Here is a 13,401-nt window from a genome sequence, read left to right as displayed (position 1 = left end):
GGCCCAAAATTGCTCACAATATTCTAAATGGGGCCTAACTAATGCTTTATAAAGCTTCAGAAGTACATCTCTGCTTTTATATTCCAAGCCCCTTGAGATGAATGACAACATTGCATTTGCTTTCTTAATTACGGACTCAACCTGCAAGTTTACCTTTAGAGAATCTTGGACTAGGACTCCCAAGTCCCTTTGCACTTCAGCATTATGAATTTTGTCACCGTTTAGAAAATAGTCCATGCCTCTATTCTTTTTTCCAAAGTGCAAGACCTCGCACTTGCCCACGTTGAATTTCATCAGCCATTTCTTGGACCACTCTCCTAAACTGTCTAAATCTTTCTGAAGCCTCCCCACCTCCTCCATACTACCTGCCCCTCCACCTATCTTTGTATCATCGGCAAACTTAGCCAGAATGTCCTCAGTCCCGTCATCTAGATCGTTAATATATAAAGAGAATAGCTGTGGCCCCAACACTGAACCCTGCGGGACACCACTCGTCACCGGTTGCCATTCCGAAAAAGAACCTTTTATCCCAACTGTCTGCCTTCTGCCTGACAGCCAATCGTCAATCCATGTTAGTACCTTGCCTCGAATACCATGGGCCCTTATTTTACTCAGCAATCTCCCGTGAGGCACCTTATCAAAGGCCTTTTGGAAGTCTAGATAGATAACATCCATTGGCTCTCCTTGGTCTAACCTATTTGTTATCTCTTCAAAGAACTCTAACAGGTTTGTCAGGCACGACCTCCCCTTACTAAATCCATGCTGACTTGTCCTAATCCGACCCTGCACTTCCAAGAATTTAGAAATCTCACCTTAACAATGGATTCTAGAATCTTGCCAACAACCGAGGTTAGGCTAATTGGCCTATAATTTTCCATCTTTTTCCTTGTTCCCTTCTTGAACAGGGGGGTTACAACAGCGATTTTCCAATCCTCTGGTACTTTCCCCGACTCCAGTGACTTTTGAAACATCATCACCAACGCCTCCACTATTTCTTCAGCTATCTCCTTTAGAACTGTAGGATGTAGCCCATCTGGGCCCGGAGATTTATCAATTTTTAGACCTCTTAGTTTCTCTACAACTTTCTCCTTTGTGATGGCTACCATATTCAACTCTGTCCCCTGACTCTCCGGAATTGTTGGGATATTACTCATGTCTTCTACTGTGAAGACTGACGCAAAGTACTTATTCAGTTCCTCGGCTATTTCCTTGTCTCTCATCGCAAAATTACCAGCGTAATTTTGGAGCGGCCCAATGTCAACTTTTGCCTCCCGTTTGTTTTTAATGTATTTAAAGAAACTTTTATTATCATTCCTAATGTTACTGGCTAGCCTACCTTCAAATTTGATCCTCTCTTTCCTTATCTCTCTCTTTGTTATCCTCTGTTTGTTTTTGTAGCCTTCCCAATCTTCTGACTTCCCACTACTCTTTGCCACATTATAGGCTTTCTCTTTTGCTTTGATGCATTCCCTAACTTCCTTTGTCAGCCATGGCTGCCTAATCCCCCTCTGATAACCTTTCTTTTCTTTGGGATGAACCTCTGTACTGTGTCCTCAATTACTCCCAGAAACTCCTGCCATTGCTGCTCTGCTCCCAGTTGATTGGCGTCAGTTCCTCCCTCATGCCCCTGTAGTTACCTTTATTTAACTGTAACACCTTTACATCTGATTCTACCTTCTTTCTTTCAAATTGGAGATTGAATTCGACCATATTATGATCACTGCCTCCTAAGTGCTCCCTTACTTTAAGATCTTGAATCAAGTCTGGCTCATTACATAACACTAAGTCCAGAATGGCCTGTTCCCTCGTGGGCTCCATCACAAGCTGTTCCAAAAAGCCCTCCTGTAAACATTCAATGAATTCCCTTTCCTTGGGTCCACTGGCAGTATTATTTACCCAGTCCACCTGCATATTAAAGTCCCCCATGATCACTGTGACCATGCCTTTCTGACATGCACTTTCTATTTCGTGGTGCATCTTGTGCCCCTGGTCCTGACCACTGTTAGGAGGCCTGTACATAACTCCCATTATGGTTCCTCAACTCTACCCACACAGACTCCACATCATCCGACCCTATGTCGTTTAGTGCTATTGATTTAATTTCATTCCTAATTAACAAGGCAACCCCGCCCCCTCTGCCCACCTCTCTGTCTTTTTGATAGGTTGTGAATCCCTGGATGTTTAAATGCCAGTCCTGAACCCCCTGCAACCATGTCTCTGTGATGCCTACCACATCATACCTGCCAGTCACAATCTGGGCCACAAGCTCATCTACCTTGTTCCGTACACTGCGCGCATTAAAATATAGCACCTTTATATTGACCGTCCCTTTTTGTTTTCTTAGTGTGGTGGACCTTGGTTTACTGAGCCTTTCCATACAGTGTGTCATATTTTGTGGGATGGGGACTATTGTAACCTCTCCTGAGTTCTGTCTTTTCGTGCTTTTTTGTATTCCTAAGCAGCTACGCTTCCCACTGATTACTTCACCTCTTGGTTCCCTGACTTTCCCTTCCCCCCCAATCTTTAGTTTAAAGTACTATTGACCACCCTATTTACTCTTTTCGCCTGAACACTGGTCCCAGCTCGGTTCAGGTGGAGACCATCCCAACGGTATAGGTCCCCCCTAAGAGAAAAGAGAGAGGGGAGAGAGAAGGGAGGGAGAGAGGCAGGCAAAGAAGCAGAGAGATTGGGTATTTCTCAACCAGAACTTTGACAGATTCTGACTTGGAAATATATCACTGTTCCTTCAAGGTCTTTGGGTAAAAATCATTGAATTCCCTCTTTAACAGCACTCTGGGTGTACCTACCCAACATGGACTGCAGCGATTCAAGAAAGTAGCTCACTACCACCTTCTCAAAGGCAATTAGGGATGGGCAATGAATGTCCTAGCCAGCAATGCCCAAATCTCTTGTATTCATTTAAAAAGAATCAAGACTGCATATTTTCAGCTCAGTAACATTGCCAGCCTCCAGCCTTTTCTTAGCTCATTTGCTTCTGAAACTCTCATCTATTCTTTTATTTCCTCTGGACCCAACTATCCTAATGCACCCTGGGATGACCGCTCACATTCAACCTCCCTGTAATATTGAGTTCATCCAAAACTCTGCTTACTCACACCAAGACGTGGTCACCCACCTTCCCTGTGCCCACTGACTTATAAAATCTCTCGATTAAGAAGCACCTTTTCCTCCAGGGTTGTATCTCCCTATCTCTTGTCATCTCATCCAGCCACCGAGATATTTACTTTCATCTAATTCAGGACTCAGACTGAGATAGACAATTGTTAATCAGGAAGGGAATCAAGGTTAAGGGGATAAGACAGGAAAGTGGAGTTGAGGATATCAGATCAGCCACGATTTCATGGAATGGCAGGGCAGACTCGATGAGCCGAATGGCCGACTTCTGCTCTGCATCTTATATCTTATGGTCATGAGCATTTGCCATATTAATCACTCTATGACTGGTGGCTGTTCTTTCAGTTGCCTGATAGCCAAGCTCTGGAAATTCATCCTTAAACCTCTCCTGCTCACTCCTTCACTTTCTTATATTAAGACCCTCCTTAAAACCTACCTTGGAAACAAGCTTTTGGCCATCTGCCCTGATATCTCCCTGCGTGGCTCAGTGTCAATTGGGCGAAACCTGGATGGCTTAGAAAAAAAAAAAATGGATCAAATTGAAGCATGTTTCTCTCTTTCAAATCCTCGACATGTTGCATAATTACTCTTGGTGGCTGAGGATGCACCAGGATGTCCATCGCCACCTGAACCAGTGTCGCCTCTGCGTCCACATGAATCCAGCTCTGAGAACAGAGAGGTCCCAAAGGAGACTCTCCCCTGGTCACCGGGACCGAGGCCCCGCCCACACTATTGCGTCACATAACGGCGCATGCGCTTCACTCCCCACTGATCCAAGGTGGTGGCCAGTCACCTGGGCCTGTTCATGGGGAAAAGCCTCGGTGTTACAAACCCGAGGCCTCCAGGTTCTTATTGAGGTTGTGAGACCTGCACTGGGTGTTTATGAAGCCTCCGCTCCCTCCCCACCCCCACTCCCGGCTCCATTCCCCCCTCCGGCCCACCGACTCTCACCCGTTCAGTAAAGCATCTCCCGCACGCACAAGGCCTCAAGCAAAATGACACTGTGCATGCTCCACATATAGCCCAGCATTGCGCCTGCGCGGTTGGCTCCTGTGGTGTGAATAGGGCACTTGCACATACGCAGGGAATGCTGGGTAATTGCACCGCCACTGAACGGTGAAACTGCAGAGAAAATAAATTTGTTACTCAATTGAGATGAATTGCTTTTCAAAAAATTCAGACTAATTTTTGTGAGTAGGTGCTTGCTTCTATATATATTTTTGAATTTTTCTAATTAAGGGGCAATTTAACGTGTCCAATCCACCGACCATACACATTTTCTTGGGATGTGGGGGTGAAACCCATGCAGACACGGGTGTGACCCGGGGCCGGGATTGAACACAGGTTCTCGGAACCAGTGCTAACTACTGCAACACCGTTCCGTCCCAGTCCTCTCTTATATTTCATTTCTGGGAATAAGGAGAGATTTTTAAACGTTTCCAACCTCCCTTTCACCTCCCCTGATTCTATTTGGACTGGGTTCTGTCCCGGAATCATTGCTTTCCCTGTCTTTTCTCTCTATTTCCTTACATTGACTGTTCATTCCATTATAGGTGTAAATCATGCGGCTCTTCATCCCTGTGCTGGCTCTTTGGACATTCAATCCAATTAATTACACACACCAGGCGGCACTGTCAGAACAATATCTATCTGATATATCAGATGTGGAGGTGCCGGCGTTGGACTGGAGTGGGCACAATAAGAAGTTTTACAACACCAGGTTAAAGTCCAACAGTTTTGTTTGGAGTCACTAGCTCTCGGAGTGCAGCTCCTTCATCAGGGCAAAAGGTGAATGGAGAAGGTCTTCCAACGTTTCAGATCGAAGATCTACAGTCCTGCCACATCCAATCGTGAATTGTGGTGCAATTAAACAACTCACTGAAGGAGGAGGATCCACAAATATCCCCATCCTCAATGATGGAGGAGCTCAGCACATTTGTGCAAAAGACAAGGCTGAAGCATTCGCAGTAATCTTCAGCCAAAAGTGCCGGGTGGATGATCCAGCTTGATCTCCTCCAGAGATCTCCAACATCACAGATGCCAGTCTTCAGCCAATTTCATTCACAACACGTGATATCAAGAAATGGCTGAAGGCAGTGAATACTGCAAAGACATTTTTCCGGCATTAGTTTTGAAGACTTGTGCCATACTCCTAGCAAAGCTGTTCTAATAAAGCTAGAACACCGGCATCTACCCAGCAACTGGAGGGTAGCACAGTGGTTCGCACTGTTGCTTCACAGCACCAGGGTCCCAGGTTCGATTCCTGGCTTGGGTCACTGTGCTGATTCTGCACGTTCTCCCCGTGTCTGCGTGGTTTCCTCCGGGTGCTCCGTTTCCTTCCATAAGTCCCGAAAAACGTGCTGTTAGGTAATTTGGACATTCTGAACTTTGTGTACCCAAACAGGCACCAGAGTGTGGCGACTAGGGGCTTTTCACAGTAACTTCATTGCAGTGTTAATGTAAGCCTACTTGTGACAATAATAAAGATTTTGGGTATTTTAGGGAACAGGTAGAACTTCCTTGGTTCTACCGGTTGTTTTTGGTTAATGTGTCTGGAGTCTTTGAGTTCTTCCAGTCTGTCTCCAATTCTCCTTCCTGTCTCGGGTATATGGGTCCAGGTAGCTTGGTGTTGTGATTTGTGTTGTTTAGTTGTGTGTCTGTCTCTCAATAATGACTATGCTCCTACCCTTATCTTCTGGTCTTATGGACATATCCATGTTGGATCCAAGCTCCCGGATTGTCTGTCTTTCACTCTGGGTAAGAGTCTGTTTGTCTCTTGTATTTCACTACTCTGACTGGGCAGAGACCTGATTGAAGGGATTCAAACATGGGAGTTCTGGTGAAGATGAGCAAGGATTTGGGAGGGACAACGTGTTCAAAGAATTTAAAGAGGAGAGGGCGGTTGAAGGTGGGGCACTAATTTGTAAGGATGGCAGGGTCAAGGGTTTGTTTTATTGCGAGAGTGCTGATGGCAGATTTGAAGGGCAGAGGGACAGTACCTGAAGAGAGAGAGAAATGTTGACAATATTTGTGGACACAGGGTAGTTGGCTGATCAGTACCTTAGTGGTAATAGGGTCGATGAAGTAGGAGCTGGGTCTCATGGACAAGGTGAGCTCTGAGGGCATGAGGGAGATGGGAGAGAAACTAGAGAAAGATGTGGGTTCAGGGCTCGGGAAAGGATAAAATTTAGAGACAGTTTGATCTGGTGGGCTCAAGGAAGGGAGGGAATCAGCAGAGGCAGCCAATTGGATTTACTCAATCTCAGTCACAAAGATGATCCACAAGCTCCTCACACTTCTTGTTGGAGGTGAGGATGGAAGAGACAGGGGAGAGCGAGAGTACTTCAAAAGGAACTAACTTGTGTCAGAGATATTAAAACGTTTCAGCACACTGCATATTTCACACAAATCTAATTTATTTGACTTTTAGCCAGAATATTAGCCGCTGTAAATGGGCTGGAGTTTGTTATCAGCAGAAAGAGACCCAAATGAACATAGATCATCATAGAATTTACAGTGCAGAAGGAGGCCATTCAGCCCATCGAGTCTGCACCGGCTCTTGGAAAGAGCACCCTACCCAAGGTCAACACCTCCACCCTATCCCCATAACCCAGTAACCCCACCCAACACTAAGGGCAATTTTGGACACTAAGGGCAATTTATCATGGCCAATCCGCCTAACCTGCACATCTTTGGACTGTGGGAGGAAACCGGAGCACCCGGAGGAAACCCACGCACACACGGGGAGGATGTGCAGACTCCGCACAGACAGTGACCCAAGCCGGAATCGAACCTGGGACCCTGGAGCTGTGAAGCAATTGTGCTAACCACAATGCTACCGTGCTGCCGTATGGTTCAGTCCTGAATGTGAGAAACACCAAAACCCAGTCGCAGTCATTACTTGTGGCCTCGTTGGTGTCTCAGCAGGTGGGATGAAGTGGTGAATCCCTTCCCACCTGAGCAGATGAATGGTCTCTGCCCAGTGTGAACCCGCTGGTGTGTCTGCAGGTTGGATGATCGAGTGAATCCCTTCCCACACTTGGAGCAGGCGAATGGTCTCTCCCCAGTGTGAACTCGCTTATGTTCAGTGAGGTGAGATGATTGTCTGAACGCAGTCCCGCAGTCAGAGCACCTGAACGGTTTCTCGTCAGTGTGAACACGTTGATGGAACATCAGTTCCCAAGAACTTTTATAGCGTTTCCCGCAGACTGGACATTGGAATGGTCTCTCTCCAGTGTGAACTCGCTGGTGTCTCAGCAGGTGGGATGACTGAGTGAATCCCTTCCCACACTTGGAGCAGGTGAATGGTCTCTCCCAAGTGTGAACCCGCTGGTGTATCTGCAGGTTGGATGAGTGAGTGAATCCCTTCCCACACTTGGAGCAGGTGAATGGTCTCTCCCCAGTGTGACTGCGTCGATGAATTTCCAGCTTGGATGGGGAAGTGAATCCTTTCCCACAGTCCGCACATTTCCACGGTTTCTCCTCCGTGTGACTCCATTTGTGGCTTGTGAGGTCTGATGATCGAGTGAATCCTCGTCCACACACACAACACGTGTACGGTTTCTCCCCACTGTGGACGATGCTTTTTCCTTCCATGTTCAAAATCCGCCAATCTTCAGGATATGATAAATCGAGAACTCTGTCAGATCCTGATATGATGCTTGGTTTGAGTTTCCGGAATTTGAATCCTCCATTTCGAACACCCTGTGAAACTGATTTAAAGCAGAAAATAGGGAGTGAGAGAGAACCCACAAAAACACAAAGGCAGGTTGTGAAATTGAGCTGAGTGAATCTGGTCATTTGTGGGGCCGGCACTGGGAAAAAGTGACCATGAAAACTGCTGGATTGTGTATAGAGACAAGACACATTAAGAGAGTAGTTGGCAAAGCATTTTTGACCTTGAGCTTCATTAATATAAATATGATACTGAAACTATGCTTCTGGTGGCACAGTGGGTAGCACTGCTGCCTCAGCTCCAGGGTCCCAGGTTCAATTCCCGTCTCAGGTGACTGTGTGTGGAGTTTGCACATTCTCCCCTTGTCTGCGTGGGTTTCATCCGGGTGCTCCGGTTTCCTCCCACAGTCCAAAGGTGTGCAGGTGAGGTGGATTGGCCATGATAAATTGCCCTTTGTGTCCAAAGGTGAGTTAGGGGCACTGGGTTACAGGGACAGGGTGGAGGCATGGGCTTAAGCTTAAGTAGGGTGCTCTTTCCAAGGGCCAATGCAGACCCGATGGATCAAATGGCCTCCCTCTGCACTGTAGGAATTCTATGGCTCTAATTCTATTCTTTGAATCTTTATAAAGCTCTGGTCATCATGCTTCAGGAAGGATGTGAAGGTTCTTGGAGAAGGTGCAGAGGAGATTTACCAGAATGGTTCCAGCAAAGGAGGTTGAGGGGAGATTTGATTCAGGGACACAAGATTATGCCAGGTTTCCACCAGGTGGACAAAGAAACTCTGTTTCCATTCACTGATCGTACAAGCAGTCGGGACACAGATTTAAAGTTTTGGATAAAGCCTGGATTGAACTGTATAAGATCCTGAGGGGTCTTGACAGGGTGGATGTGTAGAGGATGTTTCCTCTTGTGGGAGAATCTGGAACAAGGGGGTTACTGTTGCAAAATAAGGGGTCTCCCATTTCAGATGGAGATGAGGATTTTTTATTCTCTTAAGGGTTGTAAAACTTTGGAACTCACGTCCTTAAAAGGCAGTGGAAGCAGAGACCTTGAATATATATTTTTTTAATTTAGAGTACCCAATTCATTTTTTCCAATTAAGGGGCAGTTTCGCGTGGCCAATCCACCTAGCTTGCACATTTTTGGGTTATGGGGGCAAAACCCACACAAACATGGGGAGAATGTGAAAACTCCACACGGACAGTGACCCAGAGCCGGGATCGAAGCTGGGACCTCGGCGCCGTGAGGGCGCAGTGCTAACCCACTGCGCCACCGTGCTGCCCGACTTGAATATTTTTAAGGCAGAGCTGGATTGATTCTTGATGAGCAAAGGGGTGAAAGGTCATCAGGGGTAGGCAGGAATGTGGAGTTGAGGTTAGAATGAGATCAGCCGCAATCTTATTGAATGCTGAGCAGGCTCGAGGGGCCGAGTGGCCTGTTCCTAGTTTGTATGTGAAAGGTACAGGAGATATGAGGTGATATGAGATGTATGTTTTTACACAGCGAGCGGCAATGACTTGAAACTTGCTGCCTATGAGGGAGTTTGAAAATAGACACAACGAATGATTTGATTTTTAAAGGAAATTGGATAGGCATCTGAGGGAAATAAACCTGCGAGGATACAGGAAGCAGGAGAATGGGACTGACTGGATTGCTCCAGAGAGATAGCATGGACTCAATGGGCCGATGCCATTCTCTGCGCCATCACGTCTCTGACATTTTTGTACAGGCTAGTTTTGTAATTTAACCCCGGGGGTTCAGATATCACTCAGATAAATCTGAGCTACACTCCCTCCGAGGCCATTCTATCCTTCCTCAGGTTTGTTGCCCAGAACTGAACACAGTTCTCCAGGTTTGGTCTAACCAGGGTTTGTGAATCTTGGGGCTTTTCCAGTCACACTGAGACCTGAAATCTTCCCTCACAGACAGAACAGACAAACCTTTTACCTTCCACACCCAGATGCTGCTGAAATTCAGGTTCTAATGAATTGAGTGACTCTGTCAGATCGCGATGTGACGTTTGGTTTGCTTTTCCCGTCTGTTAAACCTCCACTTCCAGTATCTTGTAAATTTACAGAAACCTCACTGTGAGTTTAGGATAGAAATTCACAACATTCTCTCCTCGCCAACTTTGATTAAATATATTCCTGGAGGTTTGATCACATGACCTGCCCCCATCCTCCAGCCATTAATCGGTCAACACATCCATCCTTGTGACACACTGCCTTCCTCGGCCAATTGGGAAGCAAAATGACTCATTGCCTTACAGGGCAATTACTGTCCTAACAATCTTCCGGACACCCAGGTATGAATCTCACCAACGCAGGGAGCGGAGTTGGTGCGAATCCGGGGAGGTGGAGCTTTGGAACAGTAAATATAAATAACTTACCGTGGGAATTTACGGCCTGGACAGCAGGAAGAGGAGTTGCCGCAAATCCGGGGAGGAGGAGCTTCGGAACAGTAAGTATAAATAACTTACCTCGGGGATTCACGGCCTAGTCGGCAGGGAGCGGATTTGGCCCGAATCCGGGGAGGAGCAGCTTCAGAACAGTAAATATAAATAACTTACCTCAGAGTAAAGCTGATTGGCTAGTTGGGAATCTGTTCTAAATTTGAGAAACTGGAATAATTAACTAAGATGGGGAGTAACGAGGAGATTGGTAACTAGGAGATTGCTGTTTGTATCTATATCAATGATTTGGATGAGAATGTACAAGGCATGATCAGTAAGTTTGCAGATGACACTAAAATAGGTGGTATTGTCGACAGTGAGGAAGGTTATCAAAAATTGCAGCAGGCTCTCGATCAGCTGGGTAAGTGGGCCAAGAAATGGAGTTCAATACAGATAAGTGCGAGGAGTTGCATTTTGGAAAGTCAAATCAAGGTAGGATTTTCACAGTGAATGGTAGGGTCTTGGGGTGTATCATGGAACAGAGGGATCTTGGAGTTCAGGTGCACGGTTCTCTAAAGGTGGAGTCACAGGTAGATAGAACAACACGGTAGCATAGTGGTTAGCACAGTTGCTTCACAGCTCCAGGGACCCAGGTATGATTCCCAGCTGGGGCACTGTCTGTGCGGAGTATGCACGTTCTCCCCGTGTCTGCGTGTGTTCTCTGGTTTCCTCCCACAGTCTAAAGATGTGCGGGTTAGGTGGACCGGCTAAATTGTTCTTCGTGTCCAAAAAAAGGATGAGTGGGGGTTACGGGAGTGGGGTAGATAAGTAAGCTTGACTAGGGTGCTCTTTGTAATGGCTGGTGCAGGCTCGATGGGCCGAATAGCCTCCTTCTGCACTGTAAATTCTCTGAAGAAGGCTTTTGGCATGCTGGCCTTCATCAGTCAGGGCATTGAGTATTCAAGTTGGGAAGTTATATTGCAGTTGTACAGGACGTTGGTGAAGTCACACCTGGAGTATTGTGTTCAGTTTTGGTTGCTTTGCCATAGGGAAGATGTTATTAAACTGGCGAGAGTGCAGAAGAGATTTCCAAGGATGTTGCCAGGACTCAAGGGACTGAGTTACAGGGAGAGATTGGACAGGCCAGGATATTTTTCTTTGGAGCGTAGGAGACTGAGGGGTGATCTTATCAAGGTGTATAAGATCATGAGAGGCATGGATAGGGTGAATGTACTCAGTCTTTTTCTCAGGGTTGGGAAATCGAGAACTAGAGGGCATAGGTTTAAGTTCAGAGGGAAAAGAATTAATGGGAACCTAAGGAGCAATGGTTTTACACAGAGGATGGTACGGATGTGGAATGAGCTGCCGGAGGAAATGGTTGAGGCACGGACATTGACAACATTGAAAAGTCATTTGGACAGATACATGGATAGGAAAGGTTCAGAGGGATATGGGCCAATACAGGCAAATGGGATTGGCTTAGATGAGCTTTTTGGTTGGCATGGGCCAGTTTGGGCCGAAGGGCCTGTCTCCGTGCTGTAGATTCTATGAACCTCAAGTCTCTTTGGACACCCACTGTACTTAACCTCTTTCCATTTAGAAAGTACTCAGTTATATCCTTTTTTGGTTCAAAACAGATAACCTCACACTTGTTTACATTGCCACAATCTTGCCCATTCACCTAGTTCGTCAATATCTTCTTGCAATTTTATGCTATCATGTATGCTGTCTACGATGCCACCAAACTTTCATCAGCAACAGTGCAGAAGAGGCCCTTCGGTCCATCGAGTTTGCACCGACACATGATAAACCTGACCCATCTACCTAATCCCATTTGCCAGTACTTGGCTCATAGCCTTCAATGTTATGACGTGCCAGTCTTCATCCAGGCACTTTTTTTAGAGGATGTGAGACAACCGTCTCTACCACCCTCCTCGGCAGTGCATGAAATGAAAATGAATTAAATGAAAATCGCTTATTGTCACAAGTCGGCTTCAATGAAGTTACTGTGAAAAGCCCCTAGATGCCACATTCCGGCGTCTGTTCGGGGCATTCCAGACCGTCACCACCCTCTGGGTAAAAACATTTTTCTTCAGTACATGTGTCAATAAATCTAATCCCCACTCTCTGCTGTCTGTTGGTTAGCCAATCCTCTATCCAAACTAATATATTATCTCTCAACCCCGTGGGATTTTACCTTGATTATTACCTTTTGTGTGACACCTTATCAAATGTATTCTGGGAGTCAAAATACATCGACAGGCCCCCATTATCCACTTGGCTTGTTACATCTTACAAGAACTCCTAAGAAATGAGTCAAACACGATTTACCCTTCACAAAACCACGCTGACTCTGGTAGATTGCAGTTTGACTTTCCAAATGTCTGGTTGCTACTTTCTCAATCATGGATTCCAACAGTTTCCCAACAACAGGCTTTAAACTAACTAATTTCCTACTTTCTGCCTTTTTGACCTAATCCAGTGACATTGGAGATTTTCTCAGTGGAGCCTCAGTCACCATCACTGAGGCTAACTTTAAATTCCAGATTTTATTCATTTAATGGATTGGAGCCCATGTCCCCAGAACATTTTCCTGTCTCTCTGGGTGACTAATGCAGTGACATTGTCACTGGGTCAGTGTTCCTCCCCCCCCCCCCCCCCCCCCCGCGGTCTATGTGAGGTTGTTTGTGGAGAGAAGCCGGAAGCGGCGGATAGTGAGAGTGGAGAATGTTCATTGTTTCACATTCGGCTCCAGGGCCCCACTGGGGTTTGTAAACCCCACCCCCCAACACTGACCTCTCACCTGACACCTCACAATGGTTGACGGCATCGCGCGACCAATAGCAGAAGAGTACAAAGTCTTACAACACCAGGTTAAAGTTCAACAGGTTTGTTTCGATGTCACTAGCTTTCGGAGCGCTGCTCCTTCCTCACCTTGCTTCCTGTTACCCTCACTCCATTCTCACTCTCTCGCCCTTTCCATCAATCTTTTTGATTCTCTCTCTCTCCCCCACTACTCACTCTCGTTCTCTCTCTCTCACTCTGTTTCTCACATAAAATTCTCTAGGTTGTGGATAATAATAATAATTATTGTCACAAGTAGGCTTACATTAACATTGCAATGAAGTTACTGTGACCATCACTGAGGAAGGAGCAGCGCTCCGAAAGCTAGTGACATCGAAACAAACCTGTTGGACTT

The 13,401-nt window shown here is 46.2% G+C and overlaps 2 protein-coding genes across 2 annotated transcripts in view; one reads left to right on the top strand and one right to left on the bottom strand.

Moving 5' to 3' along the window:
* The window catches only part of LOC140418685 (uncharacterized), a 207,869-nt gene that overhangs the window by 127,942 nt on the left and 66,526 nt on the right, over positions 1–13,401 (top strand). The gene's annotated exons all lie outside the window — the stretch shown is intronic.
* The window catches only part of LOC140422820 (uncharacterized), a 29,381-nt gene that overhangs the window by 10,866 nt on the left and 5,114 nt on the right, over positions 1–13,401 (bottom strand). Inside the window, exons 3-4 of the mRNA XM_072507723.1 lie at positions 7,037–7,847; positions 3,572–3,648 (exon numbers count right to left, since the gene is read on the bottom strand). Of these exons, the coding sequence (XP_072363824.1) occupies positions 3,572–3,648; positions 7,037–7,847 (888 nt within the window). The remainder of the gene's footprint in view (positions 1–3,571; positions 3,649–7,036; positions 7,848–13,401) is intronic.

Source organism: Scyliorhinus torazame, chromosome 5 (assembly GCF_047496885.1).
Source record: "Scyliorhinus torazame isolate Kashiwa2021f chromosome 5, sScyTor2.1, whole genome shotgun sequence".
Taxonomy (NCBI): Eukaryota; Metazoa; Chordata; class Chondrichthyes; order Carcharhiniformes; family Scyliorhinidae; genus Scyliorhinus; species Scyliorhinus torazame.
This window is presented reverse-complemented; position numbering and strand designations above follow the sequence as displayed.